The sequence below is a fragment of the Micromys minutus genome, assembly GCF_963924665.1.
Source record: "Micromys minutus genome assembly, chromosome: 8".
In the NCBI taxonomy this organism is placed as follows: Eukaryota; Metazoa; Chordata; class Mammalia; order Rodentia; family Muridae; genus Micromys; species Micromys minutus.
In genome coordinates this window covers 58,211,614-58,238,243 of record NC_137977.1, presented here as the reverse complement: position 1 = coordinate 58,238,243, position 26,630 = coordinate 58,211,614, and the positions used below count along the sequence as shown (strand labels likewise).

The 26,630-nt window shown below is 38.5% G+C and overlaps 1 protein-coding gene across 1 annotated transcript in view; it reads left to right on the top strand.

Moving 5' to 3' along the window:
- The window catches only part of SMAD4 (SMAD family member 4), a 51,759-nt gene extending 25,702 nt beyond the window's left edge, over nt 1–26,057 (top strand). The window contains exons 5-12 of the mRNA XM_080920162.1: nt 2,061–2,273; nt 5,725–5,844; nt 5,938–6,054; nt 7,125–7,175; nt 14,299–14,482; nt 15,272–15,440; nt 21,937–22,075; nt 23,406–26,057. Coding sequence (XP_080776288.1) covers nt 2,061–2,273; nt 5,725–5,844; nt 5,938–6,054; nt 7,125–7,175; nt 14,299–14,482; nt 15,272–15,440; nt 21,937–22,075; nt 23,406–23,617 — 1,205 coding nt within the window. The 3' untranslated portion in view covers nt 23,618–26,057. The remainder of the gene's footprint in view (nt 1–2,060; nt 2,274–5,724; nt 5,845–5,937; nt 6,055–7,124; nt 7,176–14,298; nt 14,483–15,271; nt 15,441–21,936; nt 22,076–23,405) is intronic.
- Nucleotides 26,058–26,630: the final 573 nt, after the last annotated feature.

Here is a 26,630-nt window from a genome sequence, read left to right as displayed (position 1 = left end):
TCCTCTCATGTCCTACAGAATACTTGTGTGTGCCCCACCGCAATCACTCAAAACCCCATTAAACAAAAACAGAGATCCAAATAACCATCAAGGCAAAAAATACAAAACAAAAACCACAGAACTGATTTTGTGTTGGCCAGATACTTTGGCCATGGGCCTGCCCTGGATTGTGGTTGATAATTTTGTCTGCTTCACCATCTCAGTGCTGGGGTTTTTGTTTGCTTTGAGAGCCTTCGTAGGTCTTGCATGTGTTTCCAGTCTGAGTTCATGTTTATATTAGTTCTGTTGTGTCTTGAAGACACTGTTTCCTTGGAGTCATCTACCACCTCTGGATCTTAAAATCTTACAGCCTCCTCTTCAGTTCAGGCTTGATGAAGACATTTCATTTAGGATTGGGTGTTCTAGAGTCTCCCTCTCTGCACAGTGTCTAGTTGTGAGTCTGTGTTAATTTCCACCTACTGCAAGAGGAGCTTCTCTGATAAGGGATGAGTGATCACTGATCTATGAATGTAGCAGTGTGCCCTTAAGTCATTTTGTTGCTTTGTTCCTTTAGCAGAATCATAGTAGTAAATTTTTCTCTAGGGCCCATGAGCCCAGTCTCAGGTTAGTGACTACCTTAACAGTGTCAGGTATAAGTTCCATCTTATGAAGTGGGCCTTAAATCCCATAAAAAAGAGTGACTGGTTATTAAACCACTTGTACCACTATTATACCAGTTAGTCTTGTAAGCAGGTTACTCTTGTAGGTTTGACTTTTTTTACTGATACAGGATAATGTGTAAATATCTTATTATTATTGAATTGTTTTCCATGGAGGTTTCTTTAAGATCTATTTTTTATTGTGTGTATATTTTGTGTCTCTAGGTTGTACACATGTGTGCAGGTACCCTTGAGGCTAGAGTTGCATCAGGAACTGGAGTGATAGGAAGTTACAGGCTATTTGGCCTGGGGTGCTGGGAAACAAACTAGGGATAAGCAAGCTGCTCTAACTACTAAGCTACCTCTCCAGTCCCTGCTGGAATGTATGACTTTAACAAATATCAACATTTTCATGTTTCAAATGTCAAAAAAGAAGTTGTGTGCAGAAACTTGAACAGATATGGTGCTGTTAGTATCTCAGTTCAGTAGATAAACGGATGAGGAAAGTAACACTATTTTTTTAGTTGAAGAGAATGTCTTTGGCATTTATTTAACAGCTCTAAGAAGATATCTAATATTAGGATTTAGTTGATTGTAAACTTCACAGTACAAGTATTAGTTCAAAAAGACTAAAGGCTGGTTTTACTGGATAGACAGCAAGGCTAAGACCACTTGAGAAGGCTCTAAACAGAGAACTAACCAATAGGAATATAGTTCAGTTTCACTTTAAAAAAATACAGCAAAGCAAATCAATCCCTAGTTGATTAAAGAGACTGTTCTTTATGACTTAGACACTAGATTTGCTCATTAAAATGCAAAAGATTTTAATTGAATGTTCTTACCAGTTTTATGTAGATTGGGATTCTGAAAAGCAAATTTCACTTTGATGATTTGGGATTTTCTTAGCCTGCCTCATTACAGCAAACATCTACATTTGGTTTCAGTTTGACTTTTTAAAGGAACTTTCAGTATACAGCAACTCCAAATGATAGGTTAATTATAGTCCTTGGTCCTGGTTTGAATACTTTTCAAATCCTACTTCATCATATTGTCAAGTTCAGAAAGACAGAACTGATTATTCATTCTCAGTTTGACTTAAGAGTAAATGTTTTGTTAGGCATTTGGTTTTTAATCTATTTATTTCTGAGTTTGTCAGAAAACTGAAGACTATGTCTTTAAATTTTAGTGAGTCAAATTGGTAAAACCTCTAAAGTAGCTAAAGCTAATAAAATGCTTTTCTGTACTATGAAAAAAATTTCTGAATTTGAATTGTTTATACTATGGTTAAGTTTTAGATACTGTCAGTTACTTGGTATATAGTTTTTTTGTTTTTTGTTTTTATTTTTGGTGTGTGTGTAAAAATGAAAGAGTATAAAAATATAAATGTCTTTTATGTTGTTGTTTTTTTGTTTTTATGCATAGCTCCACCAAGTATGTTAGTGAAGGATGAATACGTTCATGACTTTGAAGGACAGCCATCCTTACCCACTGAAGGACATTCAATTCAAACCATCCAACACCCACCAAGTAATCGTGCATCCACGGAGACATACAGCACCCCAGCTCTCTTAGCCCCATCAGAGTCCAATGCTACCAGTACCACCAACTTCCCCAACATTCCTGTGGCTTCCACAAGTGAGTGTTACAGTCAGATGTAGTCGTAAGTTTTCCTAGCCGTTGAATATTTATGTGTGGTCACTTGGAGCTGTTGTGATCTTTCTGGCTCTGGGTATGGTATGGAGCCTGATACATGCCAGTGGATTCTAATCCTTAGCCATACCACTCAGCCAGGAAGTAAACATATGTTAAATTGGTGTTTGAGTTCATTCGGGAGAAAGTAATATTTGCAGTTTATTTAAAGTTTCTAATACTGATACACAGTCAAAAATAATGACCTTTATTGTGATTTTAAATTGAAATCTTACATATGTTGTTAACATGCATAAGTATAAAGTCTCTTGTGTTTTTCAGATAGATTTTAGAGAAATATTTAAGTAGTTAGCAAGTAATTTTTACTTAATTTTTTATTGCTGTATGTGTTTAAATGTGTAATTGTGTGTGCATGTACATGCATGAGCACATTGAGTCATAGTGTTTGTGGAGATCAGAGGACAACTTTGTGGAGTCATTTCTTTCCTTCCATCTTTACATGAGTTTTTGTGACTCAGGTTACCAAGCTTGTGTAGCAAGAGCCTTTACTTATTGAGCCATCTCACTGCACCAAGATACTTATAAAATGTGTCAATGCATTTGAAGCCTTTTTTTAGTCCATTATTTTATCTGGGAGGGTAACTTTATAATAGTCTTCTCAATTTTCTTTTGTGACTACTTGGGGGAAAAGGTTATTAAGACCGATTTGCTTTCAGTATTTATTTCCTGGGTAGACATGCAAGTGTTTTGACCAGTTTCAGTACAAAGCTAAAACCCACATCTTTGAAAAGGATTATTGTGGTAACAATGTTACCTTTTACAGCATGTCATAGGAAGCTTAGTCTCTGTTCTCTTCTTTCTTTTCCTTTCTTTGATTAAGACGTCCACTGAGCTACACCTTCAGCCTAGGCTAAGCTTTTCTCGGAGCCTAACAAAGATGGTGTGATCTGGTTTTGTTTATATTGTTACTTGCTTTTACAACACCAAAGGTTGGACAGCTTCCTGCTTTGCAACATCGAGTCATTTACTTGTTTAAGTTTTTAAATGTTTTTTTTTTTTAACGTGTATGGTATATACATATGTGAATGATGGTATGTGTGTTGTTGGTATACATGCAAAAGTCGGCGTCAGCCTGTTATTGGTCCTTTCTTTCCATTTTGTTTGAGCTGGCATCTGCCAGGCTAGCTGTCTGGTGAGCCAATGACTCTTCACTTTACCTACTAGGAGGAAATACAGACACATACTATTGTGTCTAGCTTTATGTGAATTCTGGGGATTAGAATTTAGGTCCTCATGCATGGGGAACAAGCCCTTTATGCACTGAGACATCTTAGCCCCTAATTGTTAATTTAAAATTTAAATGACTTATAGAGCATGTGAATAATTGCATTTGGTTGCTAAGAGCACTGTTTTAAAACCTATATTGGCAAGAGATTTTGATTGATAAAGATTAATATTTTGTTACTACCTCAGAGTAAGTTATTTTATCTATGTTAGACTCAACATTGAACTTTTAATCTTTGAGATAAGTAGATTTGTTTCTGAATTTTTTGCCCCACCCCTTCCCCCCAGGTTGGGGGTCTAAACTAGTGTGTCACTCTTGATAGGCAAGGAGTTTCTCACTGGGTATGCCCAGCCCTTGTCATATTTTCACAGTTTTTCATTAGTCCATTTTCATTACTTGGAAGCAGTATTTTTCAGTGGTCACAATCTTAGCACAGATAATTTGTGTACACATTTGACATGTGTATGTATATAGCTTTTTAGGGGCAGGGATCAAGACAAGATTTTACTCTATAAGCCAGGTCTACTTCAGGCTCTTGATTTCGGTGTCTTCATCTTTGAAATGCTAGGATTACATGTATGGTCACACGTCACCTACCTTGCATTTCAGGCTTACTGTCTGTATTTACTCATCTGGAGTGTGGTTGACGGAAGTGGTGGAGATGGGAAATAAAGTAGATGACATCCTCTTATGTGCAGATCACTGCTGGGTCGCAGCTCTGCACTGTTTTATAGTCCCTGGAAATCAGACTTTGTTTAGGAATTTCCAAATGACTTCATCTTGACCTTTTGCCTCTTCCCTCCTCTCCCCTCCCCTTCCTGCAGGGAGAATTGTGTTTGCAGGCCAGTAAAAGATGTGAATGGAACATAGCCAACCCTGCCTTAGTACTTTAAAAGTAGATTTTTGTAATTGAAATATTGTAGATTTTAGAACTTGTGGTGAGATTTTTTCCCCCCTTATATCCAAAAAGATATATTGATAGAATTAAAGGAAAGAAACTAGACAAACAGGGATGGGAGAGCCTTTGCACAGCTGGGCTTACACTGTGACATTGTGTCCATTGTGGTAGCAGTGCTCACTAGAGATGAGTTCAGGAGCTTTGCAGGTCTTGGTTTTAAGGGAGTTATACTGTTTAGGGAGGAGACATCCTTGTTTTTGTTTTTGTTATTTTGAGACAAGAGAGTTACCAATTATATATAGGTCAGCTGTCTTTAAATTCATCTTGCTTAGCTTTCTTCAGCCTGGGATTGCGGCCTCTATGCCTGGCAAATTCCTATTTCTTGATATTTTGGATTGCAGTGACTTAGTTTCTGATTGCATTCACAGTGTCAGTGACAAATAATAGTAAGAACCTTTCAGTGTTTTCCAAATGGGCTAAATGTGACTTAATGCTTGTTTTAAGAAGTACGCTTTTTCCACTTACAAAATAAAACCTTAAAATGCCAGATTATAAAACATAATGAAACTTATTTTGAACAGAAACTTATTTTCTTGGTTTATTACAGAGGGAACAATTAATTTAATATAAATATAGGTATACAGTAATATTCTTGGCATGATTCTGATTTTGTAAAAAAAGGACATGAAAATGTTTGAAATTGACTGATAGGCTTCTGTTGGTTGTTTTACAAATGCTGTATTGGTTTGATGTGAAACTAGTTATTTTATTTTTGTTACTTTTTCACCCTTGCCATCCTATTCCATCTAAAACACACGCCTCCTGTGCTTGTTGTTGTTAAATGCCATTGTCCTGCCATTACCAGCACCAGTGCCATGATAATTAACTTTATGTTGGCAACATTTTCTTGCTTGGGTTTTGAAGATCCTAATCGGGAAAGTCCAGCGCGGTCTGGGTGAAGTGCCACAGGGTTGAGCTGATGTGCTTCTAAAGCCATTATGATAACCTAGACATGCAGCTGCACTTCTCAGCATTTGAGAACATTAGCGAAGAAATCGGCCACTAATGTTTAGAAAGACGTGGCTTAAGAAAGGAACATTTTGAATACCTTCTGAAGGTTTGCCTTTATAGATGCTTTTAGATTTTTATTTGATAGGCAATGGATGAGTTTTATACTTTTGGCCCACTTTTATAACTTTTGTATAAGACCGCATCTATACATGTGCCATGTTAATGTCTTCTTGTTTCTCTAGGTCAGCCGGCCAGTATTCTGGCAGGCAGCCATAGTGAAGGACTGTTGCAGATAGCTTCAGGGCCTCAGCCAGGACAGCAGCAGAATGGATTTACTGCTCAGCCAGCTACTTACCATCATAGTATGTACATGCTTTTCACAATCTTTTAAGTAGTTGAGAAAAACAGGCAGCCTTTATAAAAGCAAATTAATGCATATGGGCCTTAATTTTTAGACAGCACTACCACCTGGACTGGAAGTAGGACTGCACCATACACACCTAATTTGCCTCACCACCAAAACGGCCATCTTCAGCACCACCCGCCTATGCCGCCCCATCCTGGACATTACTGTAAGCTCTCGTTTTCATTGTAAGCAGGGCCTTTTTCTTTTCTAGCTAGGACTTTGATTTCTATTTTCTTAAAAATGGTTTTGCATCTTTAATTCATCTTTCCATTTGATTTTATTAAATGATTAGTGCTTTTTACTCTTCCAGTGGTTTTTGTAACCCTTTAAATAGTTACCATACCTCTGTTTTGCATGGTGTTCACTAAGTACATTCATTTCACTGTTGCTGATGGTTCATCAACACTACATTGATTTCCATTCATTTGCTCGCTTTATGTTTTCAGGTCTTGTATGTGTATCCACCCACAGTTGACTTAAACCCTTGAGTACTATGATCTCAAGGTTTCCTTCACACAGAATCATTGCAGTAGATACAAGAGATACTTAGATGTTGAATCTCTATAGGCATCATTGGGAATGACATTCTACACACAGTCCAGTTTCAGGCAGAATAGGAACATTGTTCGTTTGACTTTAAAAATCACGAATATAGGGACAACGAAAAAGTGAGGAATATAAATCTTTCATATCACTTCCTTTCATTTTAAGATTAATAATACAAAAATATTAGAAAGTACAAAAGGCATAAGTAATAACACTAGAGTCTTATAACCCAGGATACTTCTAGTATAATATCCCTCCAGTCATACAAATGAGTGTGTGTGATATGTATATATGAGGGGAGGGTCATGCTATATGCTTATTGTTACATATCAGTTATATTACTATCGTCCCACGTGTTCACAGAATGTGATTTCTAATGGCTGCCTGGACCAGTGTGTACAATTATTGGGTTTCCTCTATGATTGCTGGTCACTTGTTTAAACTTATTAAACCTCAAGAGTTGTAATTATATCTGCCTGAAACAATGTCGTAAAAATGAATATAGTAATTCTGTGAACTTTTTAGCATAGTGTGTTAACAAATAATGAGCTTTCAGTTATGATTGCTACTATTTCATTTTATTTATTCCATTTTAAGGCTTATGATATTTATATTTAAGGTTTATTAAAAGTTTTTAGCACTGGAAAACTTTTAATAAATAAAATGGGATTTGTATTATGTTTTCTCTAGGGCCAGTTCACAATGAACTTGCATTCCAGCCTCCCATTTCCAATCATCCTGGTAAGTATATTTCAATATTGATTTCCAGTATGTAGATTTATTATGATAATTGGTATGCATATGCCAGTGAGTTATATTGCCGGGTAACTAAACTCAGACAGTGTAATATTTACTGATATAATCAGCAGTTTAAGAGTAGCTGATAGTCACACGTAGACTATATTTAATTAATTTTTAACTGTCTAAAAGAAAAGTAAAAAAATGTTTTAAATTAGATACTAAGTATAGAATTGCCAGGTTTTGGCATTGAATACATAAATATGTAGCAGGAGGAAACTAAGCTTAAGTAGAATGGTTTCAGAATTGTGGCTTAAAAACCCAGGGAAGAGGCTAGTGATGTGGTTTAGTAGGTGAATGGGCTTGCTGCCAAGTCTGATGAGACTGAGTGATCCTAAGGACCCACGTGGCAGAGACAGACTTTGAGAACAGAAAAACCCTGAAAACTTGAGATTCAAAGGCACAAACAATAGTAATAGTGAGGTTTTCTAATTCTGTTTTTTTTTAACTGGTTTTCTTCACTTCATAAGATACACTTTCAGTTAGTTGCTCTCAGAATTCATAGGATTCTGATCCTAGGATGCCCCTCAGACACCCAGTTCTAAGATGACTCAAGTCCTTTATAGAAGACCATGTAGTGTTTATTCTCATATGATTTACACATGCCTTTTAGTATATTTGCAAACATAGCATTATTCTACGTAAGCGACTTGAAGCAAATGCAGGTTTTGGTGTCTGATAGCTCTTAAGGAACAATTCTTTCTGGACACAGGACAACTGTATGTTTCTAATAAGTGACCTTTGCCTATAAATTAAAGGATGACTTGTTTTATTGTAGCTCAGTAGGAGATGGTCTGCAGGAATAAGGATGGTTTAGTTCTGAAGAGAGACATAATACTGCATGGAATGTGTAGTGGACATAAGTAATGGCAGTTTAAATGTACTTGATTCTCACAGTAGCTCCTCTGTGTAGAGAGTAATACTGACTACATGAGGACACCTCCGTAGCAGCCTGTATTGACATTGATCCCCATCTTTCAGTAGAACACAGAATGCACCCTGAAAGGCGTCTGTCTAGCCTGAAAGGAATGTCTGTCCACCTAATTGCAGGAAAGGAAAGAATGTGCAATTATGCTTCTAGTGAAGCATCCGTAGGTTAGACCTCAGGTTTTGCTTGGTGATTGATATGGGAGGGCCCAGCTCACTCTGGGCAGTGCCATTCCTAAGCTGGTGGTTCTGGTTGCTAAAAGAGGAGCACGACAGTTAGCAAGCAGTGTTCCTCCATGGGCTCTGCTTCAGTTCCTGACCTAAGCTCTGCTTTGACTTTGCTCAGGAATGGACTGTGACTTGAGACTTGTAAGATGAAATAGACCCTTTTCTCCCCAAGTTGTTTTTGGTCATGGTGTGTTTTCACAACAGTAGAAACCCCAAGACAGATAGACAACGATGTTAGTATCACAAGGCAAGAAACGTTTGAATGGACCCTCCCCTTCCGTCTGTGCCGCCACTGCTCCCTAATGCTAGCCATACTTAGGTCAGTGCACACATCTACTTTTCTTATTGGGAAATAGTCTTTTCCCTACTATGTAGCCTTGGCTGTCCTGGAAACTTAGACCAGAGATCCACCTATCTGTGCCTCTGGAGTACTGGATTAAAGGTGTATATTACCAATGCCTTACCTAAATATTCTTCTTCTTCTTTTTTTTTTAATTACACAACTTTATTTTAAAAAACAGATAAATGTACAGATTTTAAAAGCATTTTTGCTTAAAATTATATAAATATATTTTTGTTGGTGCTTTTGAATTTTTTTTAAGTTTGATAGTGTGCATTGAAAACTTACTAGTTACAACGAGCATAAAGTACATATAAAACGTAACACGGAAATAGTTGAAGTTTTCTTGGTATGTAAAGATTAAACATAATGATTTTTAAATACCAAGGATTGCCACAAGGCTGCATTTCTTAGCTCTTGCTAAATATTCTTCACTCTGTTATGTTTTCTTCAGTATCTTTGAGGTTGTTTGTATCTGAGGAGTATATTCATATGCTCATAACAGATTTATAGGCATCACATTCAGATCTGAGTAATAAAAACAAGTAACTCAGTGAGTCCATCCAGATTTTGAATTACCTTATTTTTATTTTCAGAAACTAAAGATAATACTTTGGAGAGATACATTTTCCATTACAGCTGTACAGTATTTGTAAAACCTGTGCTTGACAATCCAAACCCCCTTTACACACAGTATTTAGCTGAGTTCTTATTACAAAAAGAACCTCAAATCATGTGATTGATGTCTCATTTTTTTCATTAATTAATTTATTTAATTTAACATCCCAATAGCAGCCTCCTCCCTCCTCTCTTCATAAGCCCCTCCTCCACTATTCCCTCTTTTTTTCCTCAAGGAAAGGGAAGCCCCCACTCTTCCTGAGCTCCACCTAATGTTTGGCTGAGGGTCTCTGCATCTTTTTCATCCACTGCTGGATGAAGCCTCTCAAGAGAAAGTTAAGCTGTCCACAAGCACATCAGAGTATCATTAATAGTGTCAGGAGACAATGGAATAAGTCTCAAGTTGGGCAGTCACTGGCTGGCTGTTCCCTCAATCTTTACTGCATCTTTATCCCTGTACATCTTTTAGGCAGGACACATTGGGGGTCACAGGTTTTATGGGTGAGTTGGTGTCCCCCTCCCTCCACTGGAAGTCCCACTTGGCCACAGGAGGTAGCCATTATCCCCAGTTACTAGGAGTCTCAACTAGGGTTACCTCTGTAGATTCTTGGGAGCCTCCCCCATTTCAGGTCTCTGGCTTTTCCCAGAGATGCCCCCCAATTTTCCTTCTCCCAGTCTTCCTTTACAATTCCTTTTTTCTCCACACCTGATCGTCCCCTCTCAGTTCCTTCCCTCCGTCTACCTCCGATGTCTATATTTTCCTTTCTGAGTGGCATTCAAGCATCTTCTCTTGAGTTTCCTTGTTACTTAGCTTCTTTGGGTCTGTGGAGTATAGTATGGTTATCCTGTACTTTATGGCTCACTTATCAGTGAGTACATACCAGGTGTGTTTTTGTGGGTCTGGGTTCCTTCACTCAGGATATGCCTGCACATTTCATGAAGTATTCTCTGGATTGAATAGCCCTGGTTTCTTGTTTCCTGCTACTCCTGAGAAGCTACAGAAGTTTTTGTTTTTTGTTTTTTTGTTTTTTTTAATGTGATTTGTCTTTGAGGCAAAATAGCAAAGATAATGCAAAAAAAAGCTTAATGTGTATTTTCTGTTAGCTTTCCATTGTTTTTAAAATAAAGCCTTCCCTTCTGACTGCTGAGAGTAAAACAGCTTTTTGTGAAGTAGGTTGTAGGTCAGCAGTACCAAGCTCTTTCCCACTGGGTTACTTGTAGCCTTGTGTCCTCATAGATAGAGGTTCGCTCTTGGGTTTCTATTGTTGGTCTATGTTGTGACCTGATACACCTTCCTCTTGATTCTTAATGGCCTAAAACTCTTGTCAGCTATCAGCAGGTCAGTGCACGTGACCCTGTGTAAGGCTGCAGCTTATACAAGCATTGCTGTACTGTGTGGTATCTGGAGTATTAGGCAAATGGGATCTTAGCGGCAGGGAAGTAATGAAAGGTTTCATGTATTTGTCAACATTTCAATTGATAATGATATAAGGTTACTTTGCTTAAGCATGGAGGCTACAAAACTTACTTTTTTTTCTTTTTGAGTTGATTCTCAAAAGTCTATAACGAAGCTTCAGTCTTCAGTAGAAACTGGGAAATACAGTGTGATTGGAAGCCTCACCTTTAGCATTACATTTATTTCATAACAAAATTTTTGTTTTTATTCTATCTGCTCAAAGATCTTCTAAGTGGCATCAGTTTTTATTACTGTCATAAAATGTGGGTAGTTTTTAAATTGTTTTAATTTTAGCTTCAGTCAGTATTCCTACTTGTTTGCAGATTACTATTTATGACATAATATGGAATCTTCATTAAATGTAGTTGAGCAGTAGCTACTCTTCCAAAGGATCTGGGTTTGCTTCTCAGTACCCATGTAGCTGCTCACAACCATTTATAACAGCAGCTCTAGGAGATCTGGTGCTCTCTTTTGGCTTCTCTGGGCTCTTCCCACATGTTATTCACATACACATATGTAGACAAAGAAATGAGATGAAAATAAATAAATCTAAAAGATTTTTACTATCAAAAATAACTTCAGAAATGTTTCAAAAAACTGTTTAAGCAATCATTAAGGTGTGTTTTATACATTCTAAAATATATTTAAAGAATTATATTTGCAGTGAATTAATTAAATTGATGTTACAAAGTATTCAAACATTTTTTAGTTGTCTACTCTTTTTTCTTTTTCTTTTTCTAAACACATAATCTTCCTGTATATTCCTATAGAGTCTAGTCTGTTGTCATTCATACTCTTCCAGAATTAGCTTCCTGGATGCTGGTGTCCCCAGCATGCCTTTAAGTGTCTTGATAACTCCTCACTCACTGGAAAGTTCTTTCTTTGTTGCTTGACAGATTTGCCAAGCAATTAGGTGCCTTTGTGTATTAGCTACTTTTTTTACTGCTGTGACAACACTTGAACAAAGCAAGTTCAAGAATTTATTTTGGCTCACAGTTTGAGAATGTAGTTCACCATAGTTGAGGTGTAATGGTAGCTGATCTCTTTACTGCTGGTGTTACTTCTGTGTGACTTAAGCACATATTTTGTTGTTTTTGGCCAATTCTGTGTTTTTCATGTTTTACTGACCAATTTTTTTGCTCTGAATATGAATATGTGAGACCTGAATATGAGCTGTGAGCAGTAACTAGGATACAGACTGAATATTCTGCTGAGACTCATTTCAACCACCAAGCACATGAGCCCATTACTGTTAAGTGTGTTCTCACTAAAGTTCACAGAAAACAGGCAGGCTCCAGCCAGAGTCTAGCCAGGCTGTAATAAGAATGGCCTCTAACTAGTGCCTGGCCTAGACTGTCTGTATTTCTCTTGGCATTCTACATTCAAACTCATACCACAGTGACCCCTTAAGCTCTGTATAGAGCATTCTAGGGCTTTTCCAGATCAAAGTTCCAAACTTCCACATTCCTTTTAGTTCCCAAGGCTTAAGAACCACGTGGTCAAGCAGATCACAGCAATGACCCCATTTCTCAGTACTGTTTCTGTTGTGCTTGTTTGAGAAAATGTGTGATGTAAGAAAGGAAGGTTTAATTCCAGCTCAGGGGTATAATTTATCATAGTTGAGGTGTCATTGTGGCAAGAGGGTTAGAAGTTGGGCACATTACATCTGCAGTATGGAAGATGTGCCATGCTAACCTGTGCCTTACTCTCTTCTCCTGTTTTAGCCCAGAGTGGCAGCCTCTTTAGATTAGTGCCATTCACATTTAGAGTCAGTCTTTCTACCTTAGCTAACCTAATAGAGAAACTAGCACAGACATTCTCAAAGCTTTGTCTTTTAAGTCATTGTAGATCCTGTTACCAGTATTAACCAGCATCCTGTAAGATGTTTTTAAGTTTTTGTTTTGTTTTTTAATTAAAAGTTTTTTTTTTTTCATTATTATTCTTTTTCTTTTTGGAGACAAAGTTTTCTACATATCTTTGTTTTTCCTGGAACTCACTATGTAGACCAAGGTGGCCTGAGCTAACAAAGATTCACTTGCCTCTGCCTCTGGAGTGCTGAGATTAAAGGTGCGCATCCACCATTCTTGGCTCAATTAAAATTTTCTTTTGGGAAATTCATATGGTGATTATATTTATATCATTTCTTTTTAAGTTTTAAGTGTCAATACTTCATGGGGCGCTTTTGGTCATGCTAAGTATTGTTTTAGATTGTTAAAAGTTTTGATTCAGATTATATAAACTATAACATATTGTGATACAGATCAGCCTGCAGGCCTACCTGTTACTCCCTTCCTAATCTCATTAATTCTTCCTCAAGCCAGTGCAGAGATTTTTATTCAGGTCTCGAGTTTTCTGACTGTCGCTTAGCTTTGTAGATTGAAGTGTCCTCCAGTCATCATCTGTTCTGTGACACTCTTCCCCCTCCCCATCCTTCACTGCCCTCCTCCTCTCATTCAGATTCTCTTTGCAGTGTTGCCCATGGAGTACATTTCATGTTCACTTGCTCATTGGCCCTGTACCTGATTGAGTATCTGTGAGGGACTGGAAACTCTTTTCACTTGCTGTTTTTCATATATCATCAAAAGAAAAGATTCTCCAGATATTCTGTATATATCTGTTAAATAAATATAAAAGGGAAACCAAAAAATTACATATATGAATTTTTTAATAATGCAAACAAAATTAGAATTAACTGTATTTGCATTCCAAATTAAGCTTTGTCTCTTCTCCCCACCCCACCCTCATAGTCATTTCAAATGAATAAGCTAAGTATGTTCAGAGCTAAAATTGTACTACTTCACCAAAACAATTACTAAAACTGTACCTTGCTGTACATGGAATGTATGTACATTGGGCAAATGACCTTTGATTTTTGAGAGACAGTAATTTCCCTGTAAAATAACTACATAATTGTAAGTGTAAGCAGTAATATGTTGGTTGACTTAGGGACTTTTCTCCTAATTAGGAGTCCGTAAAAACATAGCAGAGACTATATATTAGGGTTTAGTGTAGTTTTTAAAACTGAAAATTCAGACCACAGAGCAGATGTGCAATTAAATGAACCATCATAATAGAACGGTTTATTGTAGAGTCTGATTGATTTAGTTATTTAGTTTCTCAGAACAGGGTTTCACTGTGTAGCCCTGCCTGTCCTGGAACTTGCTTTGTAGACCAGGCCTATTTCACAGAAATCTGCCAATTTTTGCCTTTGCCTCTTAAGTACTGGCATGTGCCACTGCCCCCTGGCTGGAGTCTGATTTCTGATGTTCTTTAAATTCTCAATTGACTTGGTCCTTAGAGTGTCAAGGTATAAGTACTATAAATATAATATGGAAATCACTATGCTCTGAGTGTACTGTGTTCTTTAGTAGACTTCTTTTGTTTGCTTCCCATCCTATCACCTACTCACCTTGGTTTAGGATTGTTTGCTGTAGTGAACGCCTTCCTCCCTAATGTCTGTTATAAAGGTATATGTTCTTTTCATTTGTTTTCTGTAGCTCCTGAATATTGGTGTTCCATTGCTTACTTTGAAATGGATGTTCAGGTAGGAGAGACATTTAAGGTTCCTTCAAGCTGTCCTATTGTAACTGTGGATGGATACGTGGATCCTTCTGGAGGAGATCGCTTTTGCTTGGGTCAGCTCTCTAATGTCCACAGGACAGAAGCTATCGAGAGAGCAAGGTATGTTTAGAGAAATTGACTAGTGCATTAACTTTTATTCAAGACTGTTATTTTTCTATGAGTATGACTCAAATATAGAGGACTTAAGGTCATTTTTAATACTTAGCACTTGTAGACTTCCATTTTAATTGTAGTTACTTGCTAAATATAGGGTTAAAAAATGGCAAGTTTTGTTTTAGAACTATGATTTCTGTCTGCACTATCCCATTCAGTAGCCATTAATCATATGTGGCTTTTGAACATGGAAAACATTGCTCATGTGACTGAATAGCTGAGTTTTACATGTATTTTAGGTAGCTTTATGTTTTTAGTGGCTGATGATTTGAGTAGTTCAGCATATATCTCAATTTATTATAAAAATAGAAATTATATAGGGCTGCAGAGATGGCTCAGTCATTACAAACATTTCTTATGCTATTACATGAGTGGAGTTCAGTTCCCAGCACCCACAACTTCCTGTACCTGTAGCTCCAAAGGATCTGATGCCAGCTTCTGACCTTCATTCGCACTTCCCCAACACATACACAAATAAAAGTAAAATCTTAAAGTGTAGAATTCACCTCACTGAGTTATATGGGTTAAATGAAATTTGAGAGTACTGCGTCTGTTTATAAAGAAATCAATATATTTGTTATGTTCAAAAAAAGAAAAGAAGGAAATATAAAAGTATAAAAGTTGTTAACAATAGCTGTCTCTTAGGTGTTGTTTTTTATTCTTTATTATTGCTATGTACCTGAACTGAAACCTGTTATAACAAGATGAAATGTAGTTCTGTCTTTCCTTCCTGAGGTTGCACATAGGCAAAGGAGTGCAGTTGGAATGTAAAGGTGAAGGTGACGTTTGGGTCAGGTGCCTTAGTGACCACGCGGTCTTTGTGCAGAGTTACTACCTGGACAGAGAAGCTGGCCGAGCACCTGGCGACGCTGTTCATAAGATCTACCCAAGTGCGTATATAAAGGTCAGTGCGTTTACATGTAAATATTTTAGGCTGAAGCCTGGAAATGGAGGTGAGGGATGTAGAAAGCTGTCTTAGGTTGATACGTTTTGGCCAGAGGTGGAGAGACTGTCTTGTGGGTACATTCAATAGAAGGCAGGAGAGTTGTGAGTTCAAAGCATGCTGGGCTTTGTGAGTTTCGGGCCAGCCTCGGCTGCGTACTACTACTCCATCTCAGCCAAGTGTGCATGTGTTGTGGGTGTGAAACACGTTTTCTGGGGATCTGTGCTTTGCTGTAAGAAGCTGTGTAGTTTTGTAGTTGCTTTTATGTTCTAGTGTTTCAGATTTCTGAAGTCATTTAGAATAATACATAAATTCTTGAAAACATTGACTAAAATCTCCAAACTTCTATTGTTGTTATATATTAAGCACAGTTCAATTTATTTTATTATTTATTTTTTTTTTAAAGTTTTTTAAAATTATATATGAGTGCACTGTAGTTATCTTCAGACACACCAGAAGAGAGCATCAGATCCCATTACAGATGGTTGTGAGCCACCATGTGGTTGCTAGGAATTGAACTCAGGACCTCTGGAAGCCAGTGCTCTTAACCACTGAGCCATCTCTCCAACCCTCGATTTTATTTTTACACTCACTCTTTTAGGAAGAGAAAAATAGGTGCAATGAATTAAATATATTTTCAGTGTCAGATTTTTCGTCCTGAGTACCTTCCTTACCAGCAGTCATACATGGTAAGACTGAGCGTCTTAACCACTTTCTTGTAGGAAATGTTTCAGATACAGAGAATGTGCACAAAAGTGGAGATGCTTCCAGTGGCTAACCCTCTTGCTCCATCCTTTCCGTTGGGTTAGAAAGAATGCCTGTGGCTCAGCAGGGCTTGGAGGCTGTGCTTTACTCTGTAGCCCTGCCTGGCTTTGAATACTTGATGCCTATATGACCCACCATCTGGCTTCTGTTGTGAAACTTAGAAACATACCAAGTATATTCTTTCTCTCTGTAGTTTCCTTTGTTAGTTTTCCTGTGGAACAATTACACAGTAGTGTGTCATTGTTTGGTTTGCTCATAGAACTGCATTAGAAAGGATTTGCAGTTATGACTTTTCTAAAGGAGTTTTTATGTTTTGTCATTTGTATTACTGGTTTTGGTTTTGTTTTGAGGCAGGCTGTCTGGAGCCCAGGTTGGCCTTGCACTTGTTAGTAGCTGAGGTTTATCTTGAACTGCCGATTCTCTTCCCTCCACCTCTGAGTCCTGTGATTATAAGCATAAAACAATACACCTAGTTTGTTGGATGCTAGAATCACACCAGAGCTTTGTTTAATCTGCTGCTGACAGTGCAGTTATGACTTGTGCTTCACTTTGATTTGTTGGAAAATATGTTTTGAAAGAATCTTTTTATAAGTCTTTTGGGGAGTTAATTTCCACCTCTGGCTATGCACAGAATTGAATTCCCTTGAGTTTCTCTGACACAGGCTGTATTTGCACCCTAGGGGCATATCTGAACTGACTGTCACCCTAGGGGCATATCTATCTGAACTCACTGTCACCCTAGGGGCATATCTGAACTGACTGTCACCCTAGGGGCATATCTGAACTGACTGTCACCCTAGGGGCATATCTATCTGAACTGACTGTCACTCTAGGGGTATATCTGAACTGACTGACTGTCACCCTAGGGGCATATCTGAACTGACTGACTGTCACCCTAGGGGCATATCTGAACTGACTGTCACCCTAGGGGCATATCTGAACTGACTGACTGTCACCCTAGGGGCATATCTGAACTGACTGTCACCCTAGGGGCATATCTATCTGAACTCACTGTCACCCTAGGGGCATATCTGAACTGACTGTCACCCTAGGGGCATATCTGAACTGACTGTCAAACTAATTTGCTGGTACTTGATTCATTGGCTGATGCCTACTTGTAGTACTGAAAACTAGACTGTTATCTCTTTATAGTACAAAAACTGGGTTTCTGCTTTTACCCTCTTATCGCCTTGGAGTGCTAATGACTGTCTTCAGTTGGCTGCTGTGAGAGTCGGTCTCTTTCTCTCTTCCCTCCCTCCCTCCCTCCCTCCCTCTCTCCCTCTCCCCCTCTTTTTTTGTATTATAAGTTTAGTTTGGAGAGTTGTTTGTCTCTAGTCATTTTTTTTTTGCCTGAATCATTCATTTAACATTTGTGTTTTTCATAAGTCTTTGATATCTCACCGTGTGGATAGACTTTTTTTTTTTTTTTTTTTGCAGTGACTGTGGGACAGAGTATTTGGTATTGAAACAATGTCCTATTTGTCCTACTACTGTCTAAGATTTAAAGAGTCATTTATTTATTTTGTAGTGCTGGCTATTCCAGAATTTACCTGGCTTGCTTTGAACTACAGAGATCCTCCTGTCTCTGCCTTGAGTGCTGGGACTAGAGGTGTGCCACCATGTCCAGCTGCTCACTCTTTTATGAGGCAGAGTCTTACTGTATATCTGGGTGTAGAGAGCAGGCTGGCTCTGAACTCAAAGATCTGCCTGCTTCTTTCTCCCAGGTGCTGTGACAAGAGTGTGTGTACCGCCATGCCTGGCAAGGATTCTTTTTTTTTTAAACAACTGTTTTTACGTTCTTCAGAATAATGTTATTAGACTGGTATGAATATATCTTATTTTCTAATTTGATGATTCTTTTGGCAGTGGTGAGTAAGGATATATTTCAGTTACTGTTCCTGGGTATATTCTCAACCAGTGAAGTGTATGCAAATACTGTGAGCCCTAAAGTGTCTACAGACTGAGAAGTGCACATATTCACAGACAAACGCTTCCCTGTTGGTTAAAACAGGGTGAACAAATGTATTAGTGGTTTTGGTTTTTGAGAAAAGGTTTTATGTAGCCTTAGGTGACTTTGAACTCCTCATCTTCCTGCTTCTTCATCATGGACACTTGATGAAGTATACAGGCATGCCCACTATACCTGACTTTTAAAAGTTTTCATAAATAAATTAAAAAAATTTTTAATATGGCCGTGTGAGTGCCTCTACGTATGGATTGCATTGCTCGGGTGTCTGGTATCTGCAGTCAGAAGAAGACATCAGATCCCCTGGAACTGGAGTTATCGGTTGTTGTGATGTGCCACATGGTGCTCTGTGATAAGCAGTGTGTGCTTGTAGCCATGGAACCAACTCTCTAGTCACTTTGTTCTTTTACACCTGAAGTAAGGTTCTGTTAGTCCTGGGAATTCTGGTTTTCAACAGCATTGTTGAGGCAATCACAATTTACATGTCACACAAATCATTTTAAGTATTCAGTACTCTTAGTGTTCACAGAATTATACAACCATCAAATTTTAGAATATTTCTTTATTCTAGAAAGAAGACCCATATCTTTTAGGTAATGTTAATTATACATAGTAATACATTTGGCTGACATTTTCATACATTTTCTTTGGTAACCTATTTTGATCTTTTAATGTATGACTTAGTGTTGCATTATGATTGATTGCAGAAGCATAGGTTCTCAGACAGTGGGTACATCATGTCTTCTCAACAATTTATTAACTATAAATCTTCAGAGAAGGGTAAGGCTCCCATGAGCTCCTTTCTCCCTCTTCCACAACAGGATATTGATGGTTCCAATTGTGTATAGCTCTTGTACAAACTCTTGTGAGTTTGAGCCAACCATTTCAGTGCTCAAAAGGTAGCATTCCACATCACTCCTCCTCCAGTATTTATATTCTCTCTTACTCCTGCATTGTTCTCCGAGCACTAGAGAAGGTGACACAGATTCCTTACTTATGAATAGCATTTAGTAGACCGTTTCAGCACTTTGTCTGTGGTCACCACTGACTGCTGCAAACAAGTACTATTTCCAAACAAAATTGATGGCAGCACGAATCCCTGGGCATAAATGTAGACATTAGAAGGCAGTTCGATGGGCCTATTATGTCCATTTAGCAAAATAGCAGTAGTTTCCTTTTTGGGGCTCTGACCTTCCACAGCTACTGGGTTTTGGTCAGGTTTCATAGACCAGACATTTGCATGAAGCACACTGAGAAGTGATGGTTAGTTTCGTACAGACTTGCTACGGGTGCACCAATAGACACATCAGTTGGTCGCACCCAGAATCTACAACTGAGTAACAGTGTTGTGACAGTTCTCTACCAGTTTCCTGCCAGGCATCATCTGAGAGCTTCTATCCCAGTTCCTGATTGATTCTCTGTCCTTCTTCAGGTTAGTCTTAACAATCTGTGAACTCCCAGATTTTAAACTAACCTTTACTTTTGGAAGGTCTGTGTGCTGCTTACTTTTTCATCAGTGTGCTGTACAAGCTGGAGTTACCTTCTCAACTGAGGGAGTCTCTTGAGAAAATCTTATATTTCTCTGTAAGATGGGGCTGTAGACAAGCCTGTAGGGCATTTTTCTAGTTAGTAATTGATATGGGAGGGCTCAGCCCATTGTGTGTGGGGCCATCTCTGGGAAGATGGTCCTGAGTTCTCTTAAGAAATCAGGCTGAGCAAGCCATGAGGTGCAAGGCAGTAAGCAGCACCCCTCCATGGCCTCTGCATCAGCTCCTGCCTCCAGGTTCCTGCCCTGCTTGTTGAGTTGTTGCCCTCACTGCTGTGAATGTGAACTTTTGATAGGAAACTGAGTGAAGTAAGACCTCCCCAGTTACTTCTGTTCATGGTGTTTCGTCAAGCAATGATAACCCTAACAATTTGCTAAACTGTTTTACAAAAATCACATAATCCCATTAGTATTTCAGTTTATCTATTTTTCATCAATACTAATGGAATCTTATTGCAGTTTTTATTAGCATTTCTTGAATATTGAACCTGATTTGTTTTTGAACATACACATATTGGGGGAAAGAAAAACAAGAAATTTGTTTAGTTTGAAAAGTGTTATGAACCCATTAAGTTTAATTTATTCCCAGCATCTGTATTTTGTGATTTTTTTTAAAGCTATATTTCTTTATTTTTCTACGTATGAGTGTTTTGCCAGCATGTGTGTATGTATGTCTCATGTGTACATAGTACTTGCAGAGGTCAGAAGTGGCTGGCGGTCTTTTGGAAGTGGGATTATAGATGGCTGTAGCTACCATGTAGGTTCTAGGACTCAAACTTGGGTCCTCTGCAGGAACAAGTGCTCTTAGCCCTGCACCATTTTCTCAGCCCCATAGTGTAATCTCTACCTTTAGTTAGTGACTTAGTAGATCCTGTATGCAGTTTTAGTCCACAGCTGCACACACACACCTGGTGCACTATTGGTTCAGCTGTTTATGTGATCATTTACAACATAATTGTACTGTGCCCATATGTGAAGGTTATTTGGTTAACTTTAATGATTTGTGGTAGGTGGGGAAGAATGTTGAGAGTTTTTGTTTTGTTTTTGCATATAAGATTACATATGGACCAGGCATGGTAGTACATACTTGTAGTCTAGTACTTGGGAGGCAGAGGCAGGAAGATCTCTGTGGGTCCTAGGTCACTCTAATCTACATAGTGAGTTACAGGCCAACTCCCAAAGAACAATTACATGTATTATACTTGATTAGTGATGAGTTTTTAAAAAGTGATTGCATATAGGCAATGTAAAACACCACAAAACATGAATTTAATATAAGCTATTAGAATTAAACCTAGGTGATTGTTGATAACTTTAGATAAAAATAAAAGGCTTGATTTATAAAAAAAACAGTTTGTAATTTGGACTTCATTAAAACTAAGTTCTAGGGTAAAGATTAGAGAAATGGCTCAGTTGGCAAAGTACTTTCTTCACAAGCTTTAGGATCTCAGTTTATAGTGCTTTAAAATCTTCCAGAGGGCCCAAGTTGGGTTCTGAGGTACCTGCAATTCTGGCTCCACGGAATTTGACACCCTTGCCCTCTTTCAGCTATTGGGCATCTGTATATACACACACACACACACACACACTCCCCCCCACACAGTAAAAATTTTAAATGTAATAACTATAGATGTTTTCTTATATAGTGATAATGCAGTTTGCTATACTTTTACAATTTTAAGCATTGTCAAAGATGTTGGCTATATATCAAAGCCATCCCTTGTAGCTTAAAAGACAGCGTAATAGTTTGACTATGAAAGGATGTACTCTTTTGGCAGATAGGTAGCTCTTCACAAAACAAGGGACAGCTGGCTCACATGGATCTGTTCCAGACACTGAAATGTACTTGCTGATACCAAACTGTAAAATTTTAAAAACTTACTTTGAAAAATTATTTGTTTGTCTTCATGTATGTCTGTGCTCCACCTGAGTGTCTAAAGCCCCTGGAGGCTAGAAGAGGGCATCAGATCCCCTGGAACTGCAGATACATAGTTACACACTGTCCTGTAGGTGCTGAGGAGCAAACATGGGTACTTTGGAAATCTAAAAGCTTCCAGTTAGATCTTTTCTTGTGAGAGGCGAATGGAACTCTGGGTTGTTGATATATTGCTTGTTGGCTTTTGATGGATGGAATCTTTGGTGGTGCACTCATAGTAAACTTACACTTTTGTTTTTAAAAGGTCTTTGATTTGCGGCAGTGTCACCGGCAGATGCAGCAACAGGCGGCCACTGCGCAAGCCGCAGCTGCTGCACAGGCAGCAGCTGTGGCAGGAAACATCCCTGGTCCTGGGTCTGTAGGTGGAATAGCCCCAGCAATCAGTACGTATGCCTTTGACTTTTTCTGTTCAAAGCACAATGGTGACTCTTGATCTTTATTTATGTTGTTGATTAATTGTTTTAAGCAGTGATAGAAATTAAATTTTTTACTGGGTTATAACATTTGAATTTGTAAACCTTTCTGTTATAGTCCCACTTTTCCTGGGATAGGAGCCTATTTGCATCAGGGCGTAAAGGGGGTTGTCATACCTCAGTCTCTCCTATTACACTTGCTGTCTCACCAGCCAGGGATTAAGTCAGTGAGTGCTTGGCTTTGTGCTGGTGAGAACAGCTATTGCAGGTTCGAAACTGGACACCTTGATTTAGAAACAGTATTTGGAACACAGAGCTAAGTGAGGGTGGCAGTTTACAACGTGTAGACTTTTAATTTTAGGGTAAAACTGAACTGTGCCAGGTTTCACACTGATGGGGAATTTTTTACTGCAGAGTTAAACTCCTGACTATAGACTTTTATGATGGAAACACGTGGCACCCATCTTTCACGTCTGAAGGCATAACTAGTGATTCATTCAACCCCTGTTCTTAACTTCTGCAGTGTGGTAAGCAAATCACACTGGCTCAGAAAACTGCAGTGACCCTGCAGGTTTCTCACAGCACACGCAAATCTTCCCCTTAGTTTGCTGGCAGTAATGATAAATGTGGACTGATTGTATTGTGTGTTCTGACTAGAAAATGAGGCAGAGTCTGTTGTGACCTACGTTCAAGAGCTTACACAAAACATCACTAACTCAATTAAACAAGATTGGGGATCTAAACCATTTGCTAGTTTTAATGTTGTAGACATCTTTTCTTAAAAATTCAGAGTAATATTAAATTTCTTAATTTTATCCATGCTTTCTTTCCATATTATCTCAAAACTGAGAAACAGACACAAGTCAACTGAGATGTATAAGAGGCCAAGTACATGACCCTCTGACTATTAATCTTGTCTTAATCTAATGTGGCAGTTTAGATGCTGGGGTTCTTAGAACTGTGGACATGCTCATTTTTTACAGAGAAGTTGATTTTCATTCCTATACCCTACTTCTGAAGAGGATAATGGGGGAATTACTGGTGGTATGTGGAAATATACTTGCTTTCTGGTAGTTAAAATACATATAAGGAATATAAACTGTCTTAACCAAATTTTAACTCACCAGTTAACTTTATAAGGTTTTGATTATTATTATAAGGTTTAGGTCTGCAGTTACTGTTGACACTTTGACAGAGAAGTTGTATGCCGAGAGGAAAATAAGTAAAGGCAGGCAGGCTGTGGGGAGGATGGGAAGAGAGGACCCTTCTTCCTGACACCTCCACACTGTGCTTCTGTTAGGTCTGTCTGCTGCTGCTGGCATTGGTGTAGATGACCTCCGGCGCTTGTGCATACTCAGGATGAGCTTTGTGAAGGGCTGGGGCCCAGATTACCCGAGACAGAGCATCAAAGAAACCCCGTGCTGGATTGAGATCCACCTCCACCGAGCTCTTCAGCTCCTAGACGAAGTCCTGCACACCATGCCCATTGCGGACCCACAGCCTTTAGACTGAGATCTCACACCACGGATGCCCTGACCTTTCCAGGATGGTGGACTATGAAATATACTCATGTTTATAATCTGAAGATCTATTGCATTTTTGTTCTGCTCTGTCTTTTCATAAAGGGTTGAAAGATGTGTTTGCTGCCTTGCTCTTAGCAGACAGAAACTGAATTAAAACTTTTTTTCTACTTTAGAACTTTCAGGCATGGCTCAGAGCTTGAAGATCAGGAAGATCCAATTCTTACTAAATCTTCACTGGTTCTGTGTGAAGGAGTCTTCCCAGTGTGTGAGAGCTCCTTACATGCAGGACACTCGTGTGTTACTCTGCAGAGTAAAGTCAGTGTTGCTGATTTTGAGGCTGAGAAGTTCTCAAAGTTAAGTCAGCTGTGACTTAATGGCAAGTTACTGTTGAACACACTGTGCTCACGTGGCACGTCGGGAGCCAGTTTACCAAGAGCAACTTCACTCTGTTTTAAAAACATTTCTCAACCTTTTATTCAGAATGGTGTTTGCAAGTTAAACAGTGAAGGTGAATTTAAATTCATACTGTCTTGCAGACTTCAGGGTTTTTTTCCCCAAGACAAAACACTAATCTGTGTGCATATTGACAATTACTTAAAATTATCAAAGAAATGCCATTTAAAAATTACAATTTTTTTATCCCTAATGGATGATCATTATCAAGATGTATACTTTGCCCTGTTAAACAGTAAATGAATTCTTCTATATTTCTAGGCACAAGGTTGGTTATTAAAAAAAAAAAGCCTAGGGGAGGATTTTTTTTTTTTTCCCTTAATTCATAGGGAGAAGGTTTTGTATTTATAAAAACACTAAAAGCAGTGTTGCTCTGCCTGATGCTTCACTGTTCTGCAAGGTGGCAGTGCTTCAACTAAAATAATGACTATTTTGGAAACTGCTAAATTCTATGTTAAATACTGTGCAGAATAACGGGACAGTGCAGTTGGTAACAGGGAGTTTGGATATTTTTGTACTTGATTTGATGTGTGACTTTTTTTCATATACTGTTTAAATCATGTATGTTTTGACATTGTTTAAAATTCAGTTTTTGTATCTTGGGGCAAGACTGCAAACTTTTTTATACCTTTTGGTTGTCCTAAGCCCTTTGTTTGTCGTCACTGATCACTTGGTGGTGACTTTGTAGATTGAAGTAGAGTTGGGACATACTGACTGTACCACAGACACGTGTATACTTTTTACCTAGTTATTAGAGTAAATAAACAGTCCATATACGAAGTTGAATTCTAGGTTTGGTTTTTAAAACACTTTCTTTTTGCACTTTTGAGTCCAATCTCAGTGGCAGGACGCCTTCTACTAAATGACAGGCAACGGCCAGTTGTGTTGTGCAGCTCTGGTTTCCTTCACACTCTACCGGAACTGCCCATGTACTTACAGATCATGTGTAGAGTTGGTTATTTTTGAACTTTTACTTTACTATAGCAAGAAAATAGGCTTGGATAAATAGTGTGAATAAAATCAAGATCATCACTGAGATGTTTTCACTCTTGAGAGTTTTCTGTGAATTTGAAATTGCAGTAGGCATTTGGGCTCTGGAAACGCTTGTGCATAGCAGTTCTCTTTGTGCCAACAGAAAGGAATGCGTCCTGCGGCCTGCTTCAGAAGGTTCCGGAGGCTCCTAGAAACCAGAGTGCTGCTGACTACTGTACATCTCAGTCCAACATACACATCTTGTTTTGTAAAGAGTTTCACCAGTTTCTACTCTTATGTACTTATAAATACTTTTGTTACAGACCTAATTTTATTGTGTAAGTTCGGTGATTTTTTTTTAAAAAAAATGTTGTATTGACAGAATTATAAAAGATACCTTCTCTAGAGATGTTTGTCTTTAGATCCATTTCACTCTGAATGGAGAATAGAAGAGTACGTTTCAGTGTAACGTGTTCAAAGACCCAGGGTGTCTGATCACGCAGTGCTGTAACTTGATGCTTCTCTTTGTCCATAAGGGAAGTTTCATAAAGTCTGTGGGAAATACTTGCTAAGAAGGGTCCTCTCAGAGCCAAGCCACCTGTCTTGGATTTCTTACTAAGAGCCATAGAAATGATTCCTGGCTATTGGTGATGTTTGTAGTTTGCCTGATCTGTGCTTTTAAGGAGCCTAGAACTCCTGACAGCTCAGATGAACTGTTTTTGTTCCTTATACATTGCTATCTTTGAATAAGACTTTAAAAAATCTTCCCTAAAGTTAAACATTTTGGGATAAAATAGTTTCTGTAGTTCTTAGAGTCTGATTATGATGTGGGTATGGTTCTGGGTGGGCTTTTTCTAAGTCATAGCTTAAAAGTCTCCCAAGATTAAATTTCAGTGGCTGCTGGGTGAGAAGTGAAGTAGGCCCGCCCAGTTTGAACCCCATTCTACTTTTGTCTTGTGCCTTTCTGTGCATGATTAAAGAGATCCTTCATGGTATTGCCTTTATTTGCTTGGAAGTAGATTATTTTCTGGGATAGAGTCTACCCTCATTGTTTTCCTTTCCCACCCGTGCTGTACAGAAATGATAAACCCCTGCCGTGGACTTCTCTCTCACAGCCTTTTGTACTGCCCGGCCATTGCTCCTATAGACAGTGCAGGCTCAGACAGGGTGAACCGGCCAAGGGAACATACCTGCAGAGCCCAGCAGCAAACACGTGTAGCTGTGCTGTATTTCACAGTTAAAAATCCAGTCTTGTGGGGAGTGATGTGGCTTGTATTAGCAAGTTTGAAAGTGAAATAACTCAGAAGTTGTACAGTCTGGAGAAGAAAATCTTCCTGGAATGCTGGGAAGTATCCGTTGCCGTGAAATGTGTTTGCTCCCAGTCTGCTAGTAACTGGCTCATAGTCACTCTAGAGATTTTCTTAAATTTTAATTTGTTATCCCATTAGCTGAGACCCCTTGGAAGGAGTAGTTTCTTTTATAGCTGGCCAGAGATGTTTTTGGTAGTTCCTGTAGGTTCCTATCTTCATCGCTGTTTTATTTAATGGTGGAGTAGTAAAGTGTGAATTAGGTCACTG